The sequence below is a fragment of the Podarcis melisellensis genome (genome assembly GCF_964234715.1).
Source record: "Podarcis melisellensis genome assembly, chromosome: 3".
Classification (NCBI taxonomy): Eukaryota; Metazoa; Chordata; class Lepidosauria; order Squamata; family Lacertidae; genus Podarcis; species Podarcis melisellensis.
In genome coordinates this window covers 87057871-87079515 of record NC_138530.1, presented here as the reverse complement: position 1 = coordinate 87079515, position 21645 = coordinate 87057871, and the positions used below count along the sequence as shown (strand labels likewise).

The following is a 21645-nucleotide window of genomic DNA, read 5'->3' as shown; positions in this document are numbered from 1 at the left end:
GGAAGTTCCCAGGCTAGTGTGCCTTTTCTTCTTTTGTTCCTTAATTACTTGAGGGATATCTTGAGTGATTTCTTGAGTGATATCCTGAGTACCACTTAGGTGGGTCATTAGGTGTGGATTAGTTGCTAAAGTCTTTGTGTCTTGACCTCTTGAACTTTGTGAAGAGTTTTTCTGAGAAGATGGCTGTACTGCACTTAGTTGTGCTCTGGCTTGGCTTCGTGTATAGGGGCGAGCTGTGGTTTTGTGGCCTCTGCCCAGAACATTGGAGGCTATACACCACACCCCCTCAACAGTATTTATAGGAACTCAAACACTGAGATCCTGCTCTGTTCCAGTAACAAGAAGCCGAAAGCACCAGCCTGAAGATGACGAGTGAGACCTCGTCGAAACGTCGCCTAGACACCCCAACTTTTACACGGGAAGACACCCGAGGACACCAAAACCTGCATATATATATATATATATATATATATATATATATATATATATATATATATATATTCTACAGCAGCATAGCTGCAACAGTGGCATAACAACCAAGACTTAACAGTATCTGCAAAAGTAGAACGTTTTCCTAACATCTTTTGTTAACAAACAAACAAAATTGAATAGATCCCCCCCCTCAATATTTGAACTATTTTATGTTCCCATCTCTTTTCCTTTTCCTGTTCTTTTGGAAGCGGTGGCCATTTTGTGGCAGGCCACACTCCTGACAGCAGCCATTTTCAAATTTCCAAATGTGCCCTAGACCCCAAAATGTTGGCAATTGCTAGTTTATTTTATTGATGTGCACATATTTAAAATATTTATTTAATCTCTCTCTGTCCCTCATTCAGTGTGACACATATGGTCTAATAAAATGTGAAGAAGTGGGAGGAAAGATAGTCCATTGGCAAGAAAATCTGCCCTGAGGGAACTGCCCTCAGTACCCTATTTGAGCCATAAGCAAAAAGGATGGTCTTGGAGAACTTTCAGCTTCCATTCCCTATCTGTAAAGGGGGCAATGATTTGTCTCAGGGGGCAGTTGTGATGATGCATAGGAATAGGGCTGCCAACCACTCTGAACAATAAAATGACTGCATGAGTGACTAACAGAGATTTTCATTAGAACATCCAGGTCTCTAATACCAAGCATATACTATTCCCCTGTTCCTAGACTATTGCTATTTTAACTGCTTTTATAGGGCTGTATGCATTTTGAAAATGTGCCATGAATTAGATTTATGAACCATTCCACACTACACATTTTCTGGGAGAATGGCACTGAAAACAAACATTATGAGGTTTCGTACAAAAAAATGACTTTGAAGGATAAAAAGAGCTGAGACAACATTATCAACTGATTTTCAGAACACCTGGAAAATTGCTACAAGTGCTGTGTGCTGAAGAAAGGAATAGCTGTGAATAAATTCATTCAGGCTGCAATCTTATGCCCACTTAATGAAGAATAAACTTCTCTGAACTCAATGGGACTTGTTTCTATGCAAACATGTAGGATTCCTGAGTAAGACTGCATACAGTCCTGGAAGCATACAGCCTATAGATGTCTGTCTCTTTGTTTCATAAAATTTATATGCCACTTGTATCAAGGTATCACCAAACTTGGCACAAGGATCCCTGAGGAGGGTGTGATCTTTGTTGAGCAGAACATTGACTTCTAAGGACTTAACTATGTTGGATTGTGGTCACCCTGTTCAAAGGCCATACACTAAAATCATTTTTATTTTGATTACTACATTCATATCCCACCTACATTCAATCCTCACAGCAACTGTAGGAAGTAAGTTAAGCTAAAAGGCAGTGGCCAGCCCAATATCACCTAGTGAGCTTCATGGCCAAGTGTGAATTTGAATCCTAGTCCCCAAGTCCCTAACCTCACTCTCTAACCACCACAGCAAACTTGATCTCCAATCATGGGTCATCAACAAGCTCCACAGGCCCCCAAATGGTCGTCAGACACTGGTACACTTGCCTCTCCTACACTGTGATGTGTCCTGCTGAGAGATGATAGGCAAATTCATTTTAATGCACATGAGGCATTGCATGGTTTACTCTAGACTTGAGTGGTACCATTTTGGGCACACTTTCTAAGACATTTGATGAAGACTTTTTAAGCCCAGCTTTTGGTGGCTGGTAATTTATTGCCATGATGTGTGTAAGCAATATATACCAATTTTAAAAGCCAAAACTATATCGAGAAATGTGTACAACAGGGTTGTGGAACCTCAAGACAGGGGTCCAAATGTGGCCCTCTAGGCCCCTTTATCTTGCCCTGGGGACTTCCCCCAGGCCACACACCATCCAAAGCCACCCTCCTCACACACTCTGCTTTATACCCTCCTTGCATGCCTTTGCTAGAATGTGTCCCTGAACTCTGACAATTCCTTGTTTGCCTCAGTGGAGGATAAGGAGAGGTGTGCGAGTGTTTGCAGAAACTTGCCTACTGTACAAAAAGGTAAAGGGGACCCTTGACCGTTAGGTCCAGTCGCGGACGACTCTGGGGTTGCGGTGCTCATCTCGCTTTACTGGCCGAGGGAGCTGGCACAGCTTTCAGGTCATGTGGCCAGCATGACTAAGCCACTTCTGGTGAACCAGAGCAGTGCACGGAAACGCCATTTACCTTCCCGCCAGAGTGGTACCTATTTAACTACTTGCACTTTGATGTGCTTTCGAACTGCTAGGTTGGCAGGAGCAGGGACCGAGCAACAGGAGCTCACCCTGTTGCAGGGATTCGAACAGCTGACCTTCTGAATGACAAGCCCTAGGCTCTGTGGTTTAGACCACAGCGCCACCTGCGTCCCTCCTACTGTACAAAGGCAGCATGTAAATTCATTGCTCCTAGTCCCAGCCACCACTGGCATGTGGACCTTGGAAGAATATCCAGAAGGGAATGAATGAGGCTCTGGAGGTACAAAAGGTCCCTCATCCCTGAGGTAGAACATAGCTAAACCAAGTGAAGCCAGTGCACAAACATTGGAACTCACCAGATGGAATAATCCTCCCTCTCCTCCCACCTTAATGTTTTCCTGACAACCCCGGGAGGCGGCCACACAGGTGGAGGAGAGTGGGGGAAACAAGGCTTTTCTTGACATTAGGCAAATCCTGCCCAAGGTGTTCAGAGGAAATGCTTGAAGAAGCAGAAGAAATGCTGAGCAGTATCAAAATGTGTATTGAGGTTATAAATGCTTTGTGCCTCTCGACCTGGAATTCTGCACACAGTTCGGCTTCTTATATCACGCTGAGGTCAATGTGCAAGACTGTGTGCAGGATTGCAGTCTTGGAGAAGAGTGATAATGAGAAACAGCAAGATAGACCTTAGAGGATAGTGCAGGCCTTGTTCTTTGCAATACAGTACTCCGGTTTTGAAGGGAAAAAAGAAAGAATAGAAAGTCACTGAAGCACTGTTGACTATGGGATGGGCGATAATTCCCCAATGTGTGTTACTTTGCATTAGTCAGCTTTGAAATCAATTTGCCCATTCCACTAGCATTGTTTACTTCTGAAAACCAGTCAGTCCTCTGTAGGCCAAACAACCTATAAGAGCTGTGTCGGATATGCAAATCCTGCTTCACTGCTTGCTGCCTTGTCTAGATCATGAATATACACATTAACTGATTCGTGGGAGATAACTTCATAGGTTTTTTCCCCTTATTTACTGGTTGTGAAACTTCTAAAAAATAATAATCTCACATTACATGGCTTTGTTTTTTTCAATATAACCCTGGATTGTTGAAGGCATTTATAGCATACCTTCCAACATTTTTTCAGATGGAAATGGGGACATTTATGGTATAGCTTGAGTCCACTGAACAATTTGCACTTTTTTGCAGACACCTGCTTGCACAGTGGATGCAGCGGGAGGGGAGGAATGTTGCTTGCTTTCCAGGGCAGGAGTTCACCTCTAGAATGATCCTGCACTGCAGTATGCCTTATTGAAACAATGGCCGCAAGGCTTGAGAAATGCACAGAACTTGTGCAGCTTGGGAACTGCTCAGGCCAGTGGCGGAAGAATGAGAGCGCTACTTTCTTTCAGGAGTTTAAAAGTTCATTGTACTAGATATCCAAAGGAGAAGGGAACCCAAATGAGGCAGTAAAGGCGTGAAATGGAAAAATACTGGACAATAAAACTTTATGAAGTTCCGATTATGTTTTCCTGTTAGAATTGGAAAAATCAAAAAGACTTCCAATCAAGTTGCTAAATTTCCTGAAAGATCTAAGTAAAGCTCCACTGCCCATCTACAGTCACAAACGAAAAGCATTTTGTCCAAACAAAATTCTAAAATACTCAGGTGGGGGGGGGGTGCTGTGATGCTGGGCAAGCCCCTTCTCCTTCACCTGAAGAAAGCAGCAAGAGGAGGGGCTTGTCTTGCTTTGGGCAATAGGTGTGAGGGCTCTGACAGTGTCCCAGAGTCCACATATTTTCTTTCCAAAGCCTAGTAATCGCTAACTAGGCTTTGGGAAGGAGCTCTCATGCTTCCTTCCCAAGGCCGATGCAGGGAGAATCAGGGCGCCCCAGGATGAAGGCAGGCACAGTGGGAGCTGAATGATTTCTATTTGGCCATCCTAGCCAAATTAGGACAGTTGAGAGGTATGCTATAGGCAAGGTATAAAAATCTTTGGTATCCTTATTTCAAGGTATGATGAGATTTAATGTAGGCTTGAGTCAGACATTTGGCAGCAGACCCAGATTGGATACCTTGAATTGCTAACTGAATAGAATCACAGAATTGGAAGGGACTGCGAGGGTCATCTAGTCCAATCCCCTGCAATGCAGGAATCTCAACAAGCTGTTTCCCATCCAATTTGAAACCATACTGGACCCTGCTTAGCTTTGCAAATGTACTTGCAGTTTGCTTGGTGTGCTGAATCTGTTACCACTTACCACTGCAAACCTGGGGGTTCCAGATGACCTATTTACTGAGCATTCATCCTGATTTGCTTGCACAGAGATTAAATGGCAGAATTAGGATTGGGGCCTTAGTTTCCAGTTTGTGCCATATATTGGGAGTTAATAAAAATCACTGCATGACCAAACAAAACATGGTGTTAACTTTTATCAATGTATAAAAAAGGAAGGAAAGGAGGAGAGAGAAGGCTGTAGGTATTGTGATTAACAAGTTAAAGCAATCTGAAGTACCAAATTTCTGGCATTAAAAAATAAATAAAGCAAGAAGCTACAGAAATGAAAACACTATTCATCATACTAAACCTTCTAAGCCCCGCAAGGCTAAGGGGCATGGATGGTTGTTTTTTTCAGCACAGCCTCTGCACAACAACAGAATTATTCTACAATTGTGTCCTGCAAATCAGTGTATTATCATATTTAAAGGTTTTAGAATTGGAACACCCTGCAGGATCTATTATGAATGCAGTTGATATTTTCATATAAAATAACCTCTCCTCATTAGTATGCAACACCTCATTTTCAGATAGGTATTCAAGCGACATGGTCTGCAACCAAATTCATAAAAATAGAGGATGCTGTCCTAATAATAAATGTGCTGTGCATTGCAGGAACATTTGTATAGCTTCTGTGCGTGGGTGATGGGGGCGGGGGCGGCAGGGGCATGTACAAAGCAAATTTGAATCTAAAATAATGCATCTGAAGACATTAGTTCTATTTCTGTCCCAAACATTTGTCTTAACTCTTCACCCACGTAACACCTGAGCACCTACCTGGCAAGCAGTTACAGTAAAATTCGCCAATCAAATTATGGCAACTGGCTCCATTTTTGCAGGGCTTGAAGGGACATTCATCAATGTCCATTGAGCAGTTTTTGTCTGACAGAAAAGAAAATGAAACGTTAAAACTATAAATCATGTAGGGTTTGGGATAGCAAAAAGGCTACTTCATAATCCAAGTGACAACTACATAATTTAACTTTTCCTGGTTGGGAACATTGTATTTTATGTCTGCCTGACAGCTTTAAAGGAAAGAGGGTTTTGGTTTTTTTATAGATCACAGATAGCAGTTAAATAAATTAGATCTTTATAGGCAGGATTATATGAAGCAAATAAAGTATTTACTAATATAATTTGTGTGGTTATTATAACATCCCATTAGCTGCAATATAATTATAGTTAGTATAGTGTCTCTACAGACTTAAATACATTGGCAAGTAGTGAAGGACCCCAGTGAAGACCAAGTAACAGCCTGATCTTATGGGCATATCAAAATGGCGGACACTGGGCCACTAGCTGCACCATCTCCAAGTAGTAAGTGGTATCCTAGCCTTGCTCAGCAGCAGCTCAATAGCAAACCTGAAGTACTAAAGTAATATTACATACAAAGCACGGGTACAACCATTCTTACAGCCTCCATAGCCAGTTTACGGCTTGCTATTAATCCCAGCATTTTCCATTAACAACTCCACCCTACCCTCCAGAATGCATGAGTGAAACCATAAGATTTCAAATTATATTGCTGAGATAGGTAACAGTAACCACACTGGCCTGGTTTGCACATCATGGTGAGCCTAACTATGGCCAAGCGAGGACCACACAAATGTTCTGACTCCAGGGAAAGAGCTCATACCTTTGCTTCTCCCAAGTCCTTTTGGCACAAGACAGCATGGCAAGGTAAGGTGTGGCTTACCATGTCATCCAGACCTGGAATTGTGGGTAAGGTCTTTCCATAGGACAAAGTTTACAGAAACAGTAAGTTTGGGAGTTGGAGAGGGGGAATGTTTTGTTTTGATGGTCAGGTCTAGGTTATCACAGTGAATTCTTTCCCCAGGACATTGCGATCACAGTGATTTGTGGGAGGGATGTTGATGGAAAGCAGGGCATTTAGAAGAATGCTGGATTATTGGCATCCTTACCAATTACAAACAGTTAAAAGCAAAAACTTAAATCAATTTGTTTTCAGTCTGCCAGGCTTTCTTTCTCCTCCCGTCCAAGCTCACATTGGTTTGCAAACTTTGAAGAGAGCTTAGTATGGGGTCAACCCACCCACCCCGCTACGCTCAGTTCAGCTGTGGATTGTCTCATGTACGATGTACTTGTCCCTTTTTATTCCAATCACTTTCTGTTTTCCAACTATTTTAGTTATTTAGTCATCCTGTTTGTTTTCTCTTATTTTTCTTTAGCTCTGTGCAAACTTCTCTTAAGTTCACCCTCCTGCTGCTCCTGCTGTATGTGTGTTTCAGTTATTATTCAATTCGATTTGTTTGCTTTTTTTTTCTCCTCTAGGTTTTAGTCTGCTTGTTCAAAGCATTACCATATTCTTTTAGATTTTAGGGTAGCTGTCATTCATTACCCCCTTTATGACTGGTATTTTCTTCCCCACTCAACCAAGCCTGCTTGCCCCTTAAGTTATGGAGCTACCAGTTGTGCTACTCATTGCCCACTTCCTATTACCCACTTACTGAGTGGCACCTCCCTCATGTCACTAGTTTTCAGGCAGACTGCCAGCAAATTATTAAAGGAGGTTAAGTGGTTCTTTATTTTACCCACCCCAAAATATTGCCCTTTTGGGCAAGGCCGGATTTAATGGGGCCATTTATATGTCCAGCTGTCCTTTGTCAACAACAAATTGTTGCTGTTTTTTGTGTTGAATATATGCTATATGGTAACTTATGGACCTAATAGGTATCTAAAGCCATCTGCACATAACAAAATATGTATTTTATCAAAGTAATTGTTGAAGTGAAATACAACTGGAAATGTACATCCAGGTTTTTTTCCTTTTTGGGGGGGGCACCAAGAAAGTGGGGCCCTTAGCTATAGCTTTTTTAGCCTATACGTAAATCTGACACTGCTTGTGGGAGAATCACTGTACCTATCATTCTGAAAGCTGGCAGCCTTCATCCCTTCAGAATGGACCGCCATGCCTGTAAATTGCTTCTAGTTCTGGCATAAAATACTTTTTTCCCCATTGCTTTTCATGTGCAAGAAACTTAATGGCATAAAACTCTTAAACAAACCTGCTTGAAATGTGGCAGGCTTAGTTTCTTGGGTCCTAGAATCTCCTCAGCTATGGATCTAGCAACAATTTGCAAGTCACTAGCAGTCAATCTTAATTTTAATCTGTAAAATGGGAGTAACAGACCAACTATACAGGTTTTTTTTTTTTTAAAAAAAAGACATATAACAGTGGCTAAATTACACAATTATGGTGTTTTAAATGCTTTAGTCTTATATGTATATGTAAAAGGCCTGAATGCCTAATGACTATTATTCCCATTTTACAGAGTGAGTAAATAGAGGGAATTGAAACTGAATGTGATTAACTTGTGAATATAGACTTCATAGATCCCTCCAGAGTAGGAATGAATCCAAATGAGTCTGTTTTAATGACTTTTAAGCCTGTGTTTTAATCATAAAACCAGAATACTTGGCTGGGTTTTTGTTGTTGTTCAGTTGAGGACAAAATTTGTGATTGTAGCGGTGGTTGTTATTATTACCTTTCTCTATCTCAATCATGATCAGAAAAGACATTAAAGAAATCCTTAATGCATTAAATTATAACTATGTCTCAAGTGGAAACATTGTTTTCATTTTCTTGTTTCCAAAATAAAGGACATGAACTGAAATGTGAAAATAAGAAAGCTTGGTAGCATTCCCTAAACACCAACCACAAAAAGGAAGAACAAGTCTCATTTCATCTCATTTTATTCTTAGTTGATGAATGAACACATTTTCTCCAGATGATTTCAACTCTTAAGCTTTGGTTCTAATTAAAGAAATCATGCTAATTATTTGCAGATGAGAAACTTTCAGCAAATTATGCCTCTGATTTCATGTAAACAAGGCACTTTGGTTAATTTCTAACAGGGAGAGAAAATTGTGCTGTTGAACCATAATTGATTTTCCCTTTAATTTTATGCAACTCACTGGTAGCTCAACTCTTTATCCTTTATAGAGAAATTAACTGTTTAGTTTAGTATATGACGCCTCTCGAAGGTCCTTGAAACATAGGGCCTTAAGTTGGAAGCCCTCATTTGTGCATTTTTAATAGATTCTGCCTTCAGATTTCCAGGATATTGTGTAGATGCTGTTTGGATTTCTACATTACTAATCAGCAATTCCTAATCAGCTGATTTATACAGTATATATGTATCCTTGAAGAAAACAAAAACTATTCTTAGAAACAGTTATCAACACATTTTTTTTGTACCCCAATCCTGAGTGGGGCATGGAAGCTAATAATTTTATTCAAAGTTCTTTGGAGCAGGAGATAAAAATGAGGTGCCAGTAGTCATATCTTGATAAAAGTGCCAGCACAAAATGGTTGACATGGGCAGTACAAATAAGAGGTGGTGGTACTCTGTACCAGAGAGTACTATCGCAAAAAACCACTGCTTTTTAATGTGTGGAGTGTCCATTACTTGTCTGAGTGTAGTGTGTACTTGAACTAGTTACTATTTTTTCCCCTACCAGGTGGGTTAGTGATGAAAAAATCATGAGTATGCTTTAACATCCCTGTTAATTAACTCGGAAACTTTAACATCAGCATTTCCAACTTTCATCTTATGATCAGAGGATTAAGGAATATAATTGATGGGAGTTATTGCAATGTGTTACTTATTCTGTTTTTATTAGCAGTGTGGCAGTGTATAAAATATCATTATGGGCACTTATTTACTTTTAATTTTGCAAGATATAATGGAGTCTTTAAATATTTATTGTTTCATTTAAAGGCTTGGGTTATATACCTTACCCATGAAGCCTGGAGGACAAACACAAGCGTAGTCTGCAACCAGGTCTAAGCACGTCGAATTGTTTTTACAGAAGCCGTAGGAGCAGTCATCAAAGTTGATTTCACAGTTCAGGCCTTCAAAACCTTGGTTGAGGAGAAAGAGAGAGGGGGGCAGTATATTCTTTATCTACACCTGTGTCTCCTTTCTCAGTCCTCTCTTTTGTAAATAATAAATCAATCCTTATCAAATTACTCTGTAAAACAGAAATAATTCTCTTTTTATGGCTCACAGTGAACGCTTCTAAAAGCTGCCTTGCTCCTCATCTGTCATTAGTAAATTATCCCCCTTTGTCCTTAAAGAAGGATCACATTTAAAGGAACAAGGGCAGCAAGCATAAAGCTGTGTCAGAGCACCACAACTTGTAAATACTTAGGAAGTGCTTTACGCAAATGGGTTTTCATGATCATGACACCAGGCTAGCCCTGTATGCAAACAATCATCCATATGGTTATCATTTCTGTTATGTACTGAGTTGAATAGGATCCAAAATGCAGCAGTCTGATTGGTCCTAGAACAATTGGCTCCAAAATTCACCAGTCTGATTGGTCCACAGAAGCCACCCAATCCAGCTCCAGGTGGAAGTGAATCCGCAACCTGATTGGCCTACAGGAGAATCCTGGAATTAGCCAATCACGTGGGGCCCATTATGTAAATAATGTATATAAAGCAGACATTCTGGGGGAATGTCCATTCCTCCTCATCACTATGAGCTGAATAAAGGGCATGAAATCCACTCTTGAGCCCAAGTATATTTCAATTTCTATAGCATATTTCTTGCTTAGATTTTTTCATTTTCACAACAACTCAGCAACCTAGGTTGCTAAAGCGTCTACTGTACAAAAAAAGAAGCTGAGTCTTGGAACATGCTCAGGAAATGAAGTGTTGCTTTAGTTTAAGAAAGACCTCAATAACCATTAACTTCTATTCTAGTCCTTCTGTTCCAGCGTAACAGGGAGAGAAATACAGGTACAGCCCTAAAGAGGAATAGTAATGGCTTAACAGCATGTCCCAGGGTTGTGAGGATAAAAGAAAGAAAACCAGGCTCAGTTCTTTTAATTGACTCAACACAAAATAGATGGTCAAGGGAAGGCAGCACATGAACAAATCAGTCTATTGGGTCTGGGGGCTACCCTGGGCTGCCACCCTGTGTCTACTTATTGTATTCAGTAGTGTTCGCTCCTAGTTAAGTGGGCCTAATCTATTAGCTTGCATTTATCCCGGAGTCTCCCAAAGCATAACAAAACAGTAAATTAAAATCAAAACACAATTAATACACATTTTAAAACATTAAATGTATACTTCAGGTTATTGTTTTTTTTCTTTGAGGAATATACAGACACTAAGAAGCAGTGTAGCACCTCTGCTTGTGGTTAACGCTTAGCTGGAATGAAATATTCAACGCAGCAATAGAGAAATTAAAATATTAATTTATTTGTCAGACAAATAAATGAGAGGCTCAGTGGTATATGGTTACCAAGCTCTGGCCTGGCCTCCTGCCATTCTGGCCAGCACTTATATTCCCTTAATCCAGCCCCCTTTGCTCCTCCTGTGGCTGCCTCTGTCCAATCAGCCTGGTTGGAATTCCTATTGGTTGTTTGCTAGAACCAATCACAATAGATACACCCATTTCCTTCTATCCTTATAAGGGAGACAAAGAGCTATATATAAATGACAAATAAGTAATAATATATCTTACATGGAATCTTAATTACCAGCTCACCTCTTGCCCTCCTTGCCCTATTGCCTTCTAAAACAAATGGTTAATCTTAAATTTTTATCTTCAAGGATCTTGAGTTAATCATCATTGAAAGATCTCCTTCATTTGAGGGTCTTTTAAACAAATGCCTGACAACTATATATCAGAAGTGTTCGATGGTGTCTCCTGTCTGGCAAGGGGGGCTAGGCTCATTTGCCCCTCTGGTCTCCTATTGCAATATGACTCTATGAATCTAGCATTTCTTAAATCCTTTGCATAATTACATTTAAGCCAATATATTTAAGCTAATATATTTCATACATTATCATAGGTAGCCTTTTAAAAGAATAAAACCTTTGTAAAGTAAAAAGGAACTCAGTAGAAAACAGCTTTTAAAGATTTCCCAAAAATGCTCTCATTCTTCCAGCCAGTTGCCTTTTTCACTGCTCTAATGAGAGGCCCATGGTATCATTTTACTATTTGCCCATTCCTAATTGTGTTTTCTCAGCCTTTTTTATCTTCTGTAACATGCAGGATCAGTGTCCTTGCTCTCAGTCTGTAATTTCCTCTTTTTTTAACGACTTTGAGAATTGTTTTTCCTGCTATAAATCAGGGGGGCCCCTTGTCTTAGGAGAATGGCCAAGGTTTTCTGCCTGGCATGAAACATTTGAAAATCCTTTTTAAGCTCATTTTAAAATACAAGCCTTGATTGAAATATATAAGCTTTGATAAAAATGCAGGCTTATAATTAGATGCCTCATTCCCCCCTTTCAAGCTCAAGGACCTTCATCCCAAGTGTCCTTGATAGCTTGACCTTCATCATATTCCTGAGGTAAAGCTCTGTATAGGGCCATGATATGAGGTAGAGTTTCATTTGAAACCATCTTGCTAATTGTACTTCTAAAACATGAAATAATACATGGCATCATACATAAAACCATTACTACTACTGTCAAGAAAAACAAGCAAGACAATAGTATCCCTTTGAGTCCTGCGACATTAGGTAACCAATTGGTGAGCCATCCCATATCCCATCCTTCCCATGTTTGTACTGGGACATGTGCTATATTCTCCATCTTTGTGGCCAACACACGGATTGCCTCACCATTATCTGAAATGTTAAAGCAACAGGCATTCCCTGTCAAGTTCAAGACTCCACATAGGCCTCCCTGCCTGGCAAGTACATAATCCATTCCCATTTTCAGCTGCAAAATGGCGGCTCTACTTTCATCCAACTGTTGTGCAATAAGTCTCAAACTCTGGGCCGTTGCATTGGTTACAAGTTCCACTACTGCTTGCAATCGAATTATTCTATTTAGATTATAAATAGGATCCCGTGCCCCTTGTATGAGCTCACCAGGATTCCAGGAGGCAGGATCATAATAGGCTATAATGCGCTCTGGTGGCCAATCATCAGTACCGCTCCAACTTTGGGTACTTCCTCCTGCTATATGAGAAATATCAGCGTTTCTTCGTGTACGCTTGACCGAACTAGTGGGCATAATCCACATTGGTGGTAATACCCATCCCAAGAAACAAGTCCCACTCCATTTGGAAGGGAGTTTCTTGTATGCCCATTCTCCACATATCCACCACAACCATCGGGTCTGAGGTTTTTGGTACGTGGAGTGCATAAGGCGAAATATCAAAAGGGGTAGAGAGTTCACAGTGCAGTATGTTAGATTGCCTTTTTCTGTCACAGTTATGTTCCATACCACTTTCCATGCATGAATAAAAGGAGGTGCACAGGGCAAGGTATTCCGAGTTCGATACGTAGTACCGTTTGCCCAGGTTTGACTATTCTTAATATAATCCCAAGTATAGTGGCAATGAGAAGAGCCTATCATGGTAGGATCAGCTGCATCTGATGATTTATGCACACAGATTTCCCCTTGCACAGGTATAACTCGTATTGGTTTAGTTGAGTTCCAACCGGGGAAATTCTGTACTTCTGTTTGGTGTGGCATTTCGCTTACCATACCAATGGCACTTAATGGTATTGGTAATAAGGGCATACCTCCCTCTGAATCATCTGGCCCAAGAGAGCAAACAAGGCAATTAGTCCTATTTGCAACATTGGCTACCATCTCAGCTAAGCCTACCCACATATTGTGGTCATGGCGGAATCCATATTTAGCAAATTTGGTCAGATTCATGGACCCTTCCCCTTCCCAAGGGATCAGGATTAATAATGAAATCATGTTGATGTCTAGCATATGCATTCCTTCCACAAAAGATTACCTTATTGTGATAGCAAATAATTATTAGTCCCAATATAATTCCCCCAGTGACAGAAATGGGGAACCACCAAGACCAAAACATATATCCCGAGGATCCCCAATGAGTAATATCACTTATAATTGTTCCACAAGGGGGCAGTCAATCGATTGTATAAGAGAATCTTCCCGTTCACAGTCGCTGGTTCAGACGCTCCTCAAGCTTCAGGCGTGCGCAGGTCAGCCAGCTTCCAGGTTGTGGCTGCAGCAGGCCGGTCGTCAAATGTTGCCCGTGACCTAGCCCGTTCCCGGTAGGGCTAGATACAGGGGTTTTTGGAGAGAGTCAGTTTTAAAGGATTAGAGGGGTCACCTTTGCATGTCCAACTGCCTTCAGACTTCTTCAAACGAGAGTGATGAATCCAGGGGGTCACCTCAGCTACCTTCACCGCTGTTGGAGTAGAGAGCAAGACGGTGTAAGGTCCACGCCATTTAGGTGCAAGTGGATCGCGTTTCCACTCTTTCACCCATACGCTATCGCCAGCCTGGAACTGATGAATCGGCTCGGCAATGCTGCACGGCGTGCGTTCGAGGGCCCACCTGTTAAGAGAAACAAAAACACGGGAGAGAGATTGCACTTGTCCCTGTGTCACATAGTCTCCTATTTGTTTAAGATCAGCTGGAATATCCTGAACAAAGGAGGGCGGTCTCCCATACAGGAGCTCAAAAGGTGACAACTTAAGTCTTTTTGTGGGTGCACACCTAACACGAAACAGTGTTATGGGTAACACATCTACCCATCCCAATCCCGTTTCCTGGGTTAATTTTGCCAATTGGGTTTTCAGAGTCCGATTCATTCTTTCAGTTTTCCCTGAACTCTGAGGCCTATATGCTGCATGCAGTCTCCATTTTACTTGTAGGACTCGACATACTTCTTGTACTACTTGATCAATGAACGCTGGCCCATTATCACTTCCAATGCATCTAGGTAATCCAAACCTCGGGATCAATTCAGTGAGGAGTCTCTTAGTTACCTCTCGTGCCTTTTCAGTTCGGGTGGGAAAAGCTTCAACCCATCCGGTAAGAGTATCTACAAACACAAGGAGATACTTGAATCCCTTAGAAGGGACCAGCTCTGTGAAGTCCACAATTAGGCTTTCCATGGGGACGTATCCCACATGCTGAATTCCAGGAGGTTGTACCGGTCCCTGCCTGGGATTGTTTTTAGCACAAAGAACACATTTCTGTGAAATGCAAGTTGCTAATTGTGATAGATTAATAATATACAACTTCCGACTGAGACTCTCTCTGGTTGCAGTACCGCCAAGGTGAGTAGATTCATGATAATTTCTTACAATTGTGCCTGCTAGATGATGAGGTACATAAATCCTATTGTCCGGCAGGATCATCCAACCGTCCTTCACAACCGCTCCTTCCTGTTCAGCCCACTTCCTCTCTTCTGGGGTATAGTGAGGTTTAATTTCTTCTGGAACTACCTCTGGTATGAGGGCTGCTATAAATCCTCCCACAGGCTTTTGGGCTGCCTCTCGGGCTGCTTTGTCAGCAGCATGATTTCCTCTGGTTATTGGATCCCTTCCTCGTCCATGACCTTTGCAGTGCATTACAGCAATCTGTTCTGGAGCCCATACTGCTTCTAACAGGATTTCTACTTCAGGTCCATATTTCAAGGCCTTCCCGTGGGCTCCTATTAGACCTCTTTCTTTCCATAGAGCTCCATGTGCATGCAGGGTTAAGAAGGCATATTTAGAATCAGTATAGATGTTTGCCTTACATCCAGCTGCCAATTGCAGAGCTCTAGTTAAGCCTATAAGTTCAGCTTTTTGTGCTGAGGTGCCAGCAGGCAAAGCTTCAGCTTCCACAACTTCCTCATTGGTGACCACAGCATATCCTGCTCGTCTGGCACCTTCATGCAGGTAACTGCTACCATCCGTATAATATACAACATCTGGATTTTTCAATGGCTCATCTTTCAGATCAGGTCTACTGGAATAAACTTCATCCATTATTTGGAGACAATCATGTGATTCTTCATCATCTACCTCTGGTAGGGGCAGCAAAGTCGCTGGATTGAGCATATTCACTACTCGTAGATGAATCCTGGGATTTTCACACAATAGGCCTTGGTATCTAGCCATCCTTGGGTTCGTTAGCCAATAACTACCCTTATATTCCATGAGTGTCAGAACAGCATGAGGTACATTCACATACATCGTCTGGCCGAAGGTAAATTTATCAGCTTCTTTGACAAGGCTTGCAGTGGCCGCTACTGCCCTTAGGCATGGAGGCCATCCTTTTGCTACTGAGTCCAATTGTTTAGACAAATAAGCTACTGGACGGTTCCAACTTCCTAATCTCTGGGTCAGGACTGCCGCTGCAATCCCATTCTGTTCATGTACATACAGCTGAAAGGGTTTTTCCGAATTAGGCAATCCAAGGGCTGGGGCCTCCATAAGTCGTTGTTTGATAACTAAAAAGGCTTGTTTCTGCTCAGGTCCCCATACGAATGGGTCCTTTTCTGCACCTCGAGTGCTTTCATGTAAGGGCTTGGCCAGACTGCTGAAATCAGGTATCCATAGTCTACAGAACCCTGCTGTTCCCAGGAATCCTCTAAGTTGTTTTCTTGTGGTAGGTTCCTTGATAAGGCAAATAGCTTCTTTCCTCTCTGGTCTCAATGCTCGTTGTTGGTGTGAGATGTCAAAGCCCAAATATTTGACCTTTTCTAAACATAACTGTGCCTTTTTCTGGGAAACTCGGTAGCCAGCTTCCCAGAGCAAGTGGAGCAGTTCCTCTGTCCCTTCTTTACAGGTATCAAAATCTTTTGCCGCTAATATAAGGTCATCTACATATTGCAGAACCACCTTTTCTCCCGGTATTGAGGGGTAACTTGTTAGATCCCTCGCCAAGGCAGTGCCAAATAAAGTTGGGGAATTTTTGAATCCCTGGGGCAATCTTGTCCAGGTTAGCTGGCCTTTTGTTCCTGTCAAAGGGTCTTCCCACTGGAAGGCAAATATAGGTTGGCTCTGTGGTGCCAGCCGGCAACAGAAGAATGCATCTTTCAAGTCCAATACAGTAAAAAATGTTGCTTCTGGTGGGATCAAACTCAGCAAGGTATATGGGTTTGGTACATTTGGGTGCAAGGTCTCGATAGCCTGGTTTACGAGCCTCAAGTCCTGCACTGGCCTGTATTCATCTGTCCCAGGTTTTCGAACAGGCAAAAGGGGTGTGTTCCATTCTGATTGGCAAGGCTTAAGCAGACCATATTTTAATAGGCGGTCCAAATGTTTCTGGATGCCCTCTGCTGCTCGCCGGGGTAAGGGATATTGCCTTACAGATACAGGGGTAGCCATAGGTTTTAGGGTTACTACAATTGGAGCTATATTCTTAGCCATTCCTGGTGGGCTATTTTCGGCCCATACTCCTGGTGGCACCTGTAGAGTTCGGAGGAGCTTGTTTAATTCTGTATCCAATGTGGGTTGGACTTGCAAGGCTGACATTAGGCGCCATGATTGTTCCTTAGGTACTGAGAGGGTAATTATTCCTGCTGCTTTTGATGGCAGTTTCATTTCTGGACCTCGAGGAGTGAAGGTGATTTGGGCCTGCAATTTGGACAGCATATCTCTGCCTAAGAGAGGTATTGGACACTCAGGTATATACAAAAACTGATGGGTTAAACGATGTCCCCCAATCTGGCATTCCAAAGGTTGGAGGAAAGACCTCTTAGCTGACTGTCCAGTGGCACTTTTAATGATTACACTTTTGGATGCCTTTTTCTGCAATAGTTCTGGGAGTACTGAGTATTCAGCCCCAGTATCAATCATAAAGTCTATTAAATGGCTCCCTAATTGAATCGTGACCGTGGGCTCCTGGAAGCCTAACTTTATGGAGTCCGGTCGTTCCTAGTCTTGAGTAAAATCCTCTTCTGCCAGTCCAATGAAATTGTCTCTACTCCGTCCCTGTCCTGGTCTCTGATATCTTCCATCTCGGATCATTCCCCGTCCCCGTCCCTGGTTTCTTGGGCCGGAGCCTGGGCCTGGGCCTGGGCGTACTTCTTCCAACCTCAAGGGTTCAGGACACTCCCGCTTCCAGTGACCCTCCTTCTTGCAATTTGCACATTGATTCCTTCCCAATGGTGGATTCTTTCCCCGCCCTCTCCCTCCATTTAAGGGGCGGTGGTCTTGCTTCACTGCTGTGGCTAGCATCACCATCTTTTCCTTCTGCCACTTCTTCTTCTCTTGTTTCTCAGCCTCATCCCTATTCCGATAAACTCGGCGTGCAATGGCCATAATTTGGCTCATCAGCATCCCTTCCCATCCTTCTGATTTCTGAATTTTCTTACGAATGTCAGAAGCGCACTGGGCCACAAATGTAGCAGTAATCATTCTGCTGTTTTCAGGGGCTTCAGGGTCAAAAGGAGTCCATATACGATAGGCTTCCTGCAGCCTCTCTAAAAAGTCTCCCGGACTCTCATTTGGTTTCTGTTCTACTTCTGAGACTTTAGACATATTAGTGGGCTTCTGACATGCCCTGCGGATACCTTGCACAAGCGTCTGGCGGTAGGTGGTAAGTCTGGTCAGGTGAATTGCATTGTTTGGATCCCAATTAGGATCTTCCAAGGGAAAGTTGTCTTGGAGATGACGGTCAATATTAAAAATATTTCCCACTCTGGCCTGCTCACGCAAATATATCTGTGCCTTTTCAATTATGTCTCTCCTTTCCTCAGTGGTGAAAAGAGTATTTAGGAGCTGGCGACAATCTGTCCAAGTAGGGCTATGAGTATTTACTATTGAAGTCACCAAGTCCATCATAGCCTGAGGTTTTTCTGCAAAAGATGGGGTGTGTGTTTTCCAATTCATCAGATCTGTAGTTGTGAATGGAATATATTGCAGGGTCGAAGTTCGAGGTGGCCGTGGTCCGGGTTGCCCATTAACCAGCACAGGCTCCTCAAGTGCATCAAATACTCTTCTAAGAGGGGCTACTACGTGACCTTTTTCTTCACTTTGCTCTAGGGGCCTCAAATCATAAGGGATGGTATCTGTTCCAAGGCGTTCTTTTAGCAGCTTTATACGCCTGGCTGTATTGCTTGCTGACCGATCAAGGTCTCCCTGTAACTTCTGTAATATTTCTCTGGGACTTGGATGTACAGGGGTTTGGGGTGGGCAATCAGTTGTTCCACTAAAGGAGACTGTAGATGGAGGTCTATTAGGAGTCACAGGTGGAATAACCACTTCTGCTTGGGCTTTATTATAGGACTCCAATGCCTCCTGAAGATATTTATCATAATCTATCAAGGAATCAAGCTCTGTGACTCCACCCCCATTAATCATTCCACTTTCTTGCCTTGGGGTTACAACTGGTGGAGTGTTTGGATTAGGCTCCCTTCGATGTGGAGCATAGGGTGGGGGTGGAAGCACCTCTTCCTCTGGCCCCTCAAAAATGGGTTTGAGTTTATTTGGCAAGATTCCTTTCCTAGCTTCAGCTTTTACAGCCAATAATTTGCATCGTTTGACTTTGCATTCCCTTATCCATGGAGGATTTTTATTTAATGTGCTCAGCCAGGAATCTATATATGGAAATTGTTCTGGGCACCCTCCAGTTTCTTTGGCGATATCAGTCCAAAGTTTGCTTACTAAATTTATATCAAAGGTTCCCTGGGATGGCCATCCAGTAATTTGTTTTGGCCATTCTAGTTCACATAACGTTCTCAAGCGCTCTGGCGTCATTTTGACTCCATATGCCCCTGAGAAGGCTTTCTTAAAATTATTTAACATACACTCAAGAGGTGTATTTTCCCCCTTTGAACCCCCAACTCCCATTGTATGGCCCTGTGAAGTATCCACTCAGTCACTCACAGACGCGCTTTGTGGGTTTCCTTGCCTAGTGAAGTCGCCTTACTAGGAACCGAAGTACTGCCCACTCCACACTCAGGTCAGCTACAGATTGCTCTGTACTTTCTCACACATACAATGCGCTGGATACTTCACCACACTCTACCTCCCAATTTTCCCTTTTCCTCCACCAGACCAACATCTGATGTACCCAACCACCTAGCGTACTCAGTTTCCCACTTACTGAGATGCAGAAGTTTGATCAAGACTTCTCTTCCTCCCAATTAATTGGAGGGCCAAAAATCCCTTTGTGCACTTACCCTTGGTTGGTTCCCTGTTTCCCCCGGTCCGTTGCCGCCAGTGAGCAGGGTATCAGACAGACGAGACTTCTGCGTTCCCCCTGGAAAAATTTACCAGTGCGCGCTGGGTAAGCAGTTTAGAGATCCTCTCTCTTGTACCCTGCCCAGTAGGGCGAAGGGGCTGCGTTCCAGCAGACCACTTATCCGAGTCACAGGGCACCATAAAATGTAGCACCTCTGCTTGTGGTTAACGCTTAGCTGGAATGAAATATTCAACGCAGCAATAGAGAAATTAAAATATTAATTTATTTGTCAGACAAATAAATGAGAGGCTCAGTGGTATATGGTTACCAAGCTCTGGCCTGGCCTCCTGCCATTCTGGCCAGCACTTATATTCCCTTAATCCAGCCCCCTTTGCTCCTCCTCTGTCCAATCAGCCTGGTTGGAATTCCTATTGGTTGTTTGCTAGAACCAATCACAATAGATACACCCATTTCCTTCTATCCTTATAAGGGAGACAAAGAGCTATATATAAATGACAAATAAGTAATAATATATCTTACATGGAATCTTAATTACCAGCTCACCTCTTGCCCTCCTTGCCCTATTGCCTTCTAAAACAAATGGTTAATCTTAAATTTTTATCTTCAAGGATCTTGAGTTAATCATCATTGAAAGATCTCCTTCATTTGAGGGTCTTTTAAACAAATGCCTGACAACTATATATCAGAAGTGTTCGATGGTGTCTCCTGTCTGGCAAGGGGGGCTAGGCTCATTTGCCCCTCTGGTCTCCTATTGCAATATGACTCTATGAATCTAGCATTTCTTAAATCCTTTGCATAATTACATTTAAGCCAATATATTTAAGCTAATATATTTCATACATTATCATAGGTAGCCTTTTAAAAGAATAAAACCTTTGTAAAGTAAAAAGGAACTCAGTAGAAAACAGCTTTTAAAGATTTCCCAAAAATGCTCTCATTCTTCCAGCCAGTTGCCTTTTTCACTGCTCTAATGAGAGGCCCATGGTATCTGTCAGGGAACTGACATCTAAAGCGCCGCAGGTGCAAAGGCTCCCTGAGGTTGAGAGAGCAGTAGCAGCGGAAGAGGGAACCAGTAGAGGGCGAGCAAGAACTCCAAGGGAAAGTGAGTCGGAGGGATGGCTCAGAGACGCTTCAAGCGAAACCAGTGGGGAGGTCTCAGGACCTCCTATAGGGACACCCACACCTCGACGGAAACTGTCACGCCGAGAGGCCAGACGACGTGTTTCCGTTAAGGATCTTTTATGTTGGAAACGTTTCCGAAAGCAGCCACTTTCGGATTCTACTAGTGATTGACGCAGCCATGCTGGAGGGGCTCCGTCACAGGCAGAGGTTTGAAAACCTGATCAAACTCTGAGGGACTTGCATTTTACGCACAAGCAGCTCATCGTCCCATCACAGCAATCCGAAAGTCACCGAAAGCCAGCTTGTGCAGAGAGAAGCATCATGAGCAACCCAGCCGGAACCGGGGGTGCAGGAGCAGCTGGAGGGGGTCCAAGCCTGGAAGAAAGGTACAGAGCGTTGGAGATCCAGTTGGCGCTGCAAACGGCGAGGCTTGAGGAGAGGAGGGCTCAGGATGCAGAAAAGGGAAAGGAGAAAACCACCCCGCTCGCCAGAAAGGTACCAGGATTGGTGCAGAAATTCGGGGGGGATCCCAGGAACTATCATGCCTTTAGAACAGAGATGCAATACGCTCTAAACTTGCAGTTTGATGACTTCCCCGACGAGGAATCGCGAGTGGCGTATGTGATTGGCCATCTCGAATCCGGGGCGAAAGATTGGGTTAGACCCCTGATGGCAGCGAATAATGAGATCTTAAAGGACACGAGGAAGTTTTTTCGTGCCATGG

At 42.8% G+C, this 21645-nt stretch overlaps 1 protein-coding gene across 4 annotated transcripts in view; it reads right to left on the bottom strand.

The window, feature by feature from the left end:
* The window catches only part of EYS (eyes shut homolog), a 567790-nt gene that overhangs the window by 472956 nt on the left and 73189 nt on the right, over positions 1–21645 (bottom strand). Inside the window, exons 1-2 of one of the 4 annotated variants that reach the window (XM_081905891.1) lie at positions 9662–9786; positions 5677–5781 (exon numbers count right to left, since the gene is read on the bottom strand). The exons of 1 other annotated variant lie outside the window; for it this stretch is intronic. In XM_081905891.1, the coding sequence (XP_081762017.1) occupies positions 5677–5781; positions 9662–9665 (109 nt within the window). In that variant the 5' untranslated portion in view covers positions 9666–9786. Of the gene's footprint in view, positions 1–1355; positions 1629–3750; positions 3923–5676; positions 5782–9661; positions 9787–21645 lie in introns of those variants that run through there. 2 more of the 4 variants (XM_081905893.1, XM_081905895.1) reach the window with 2 other exon arrangements.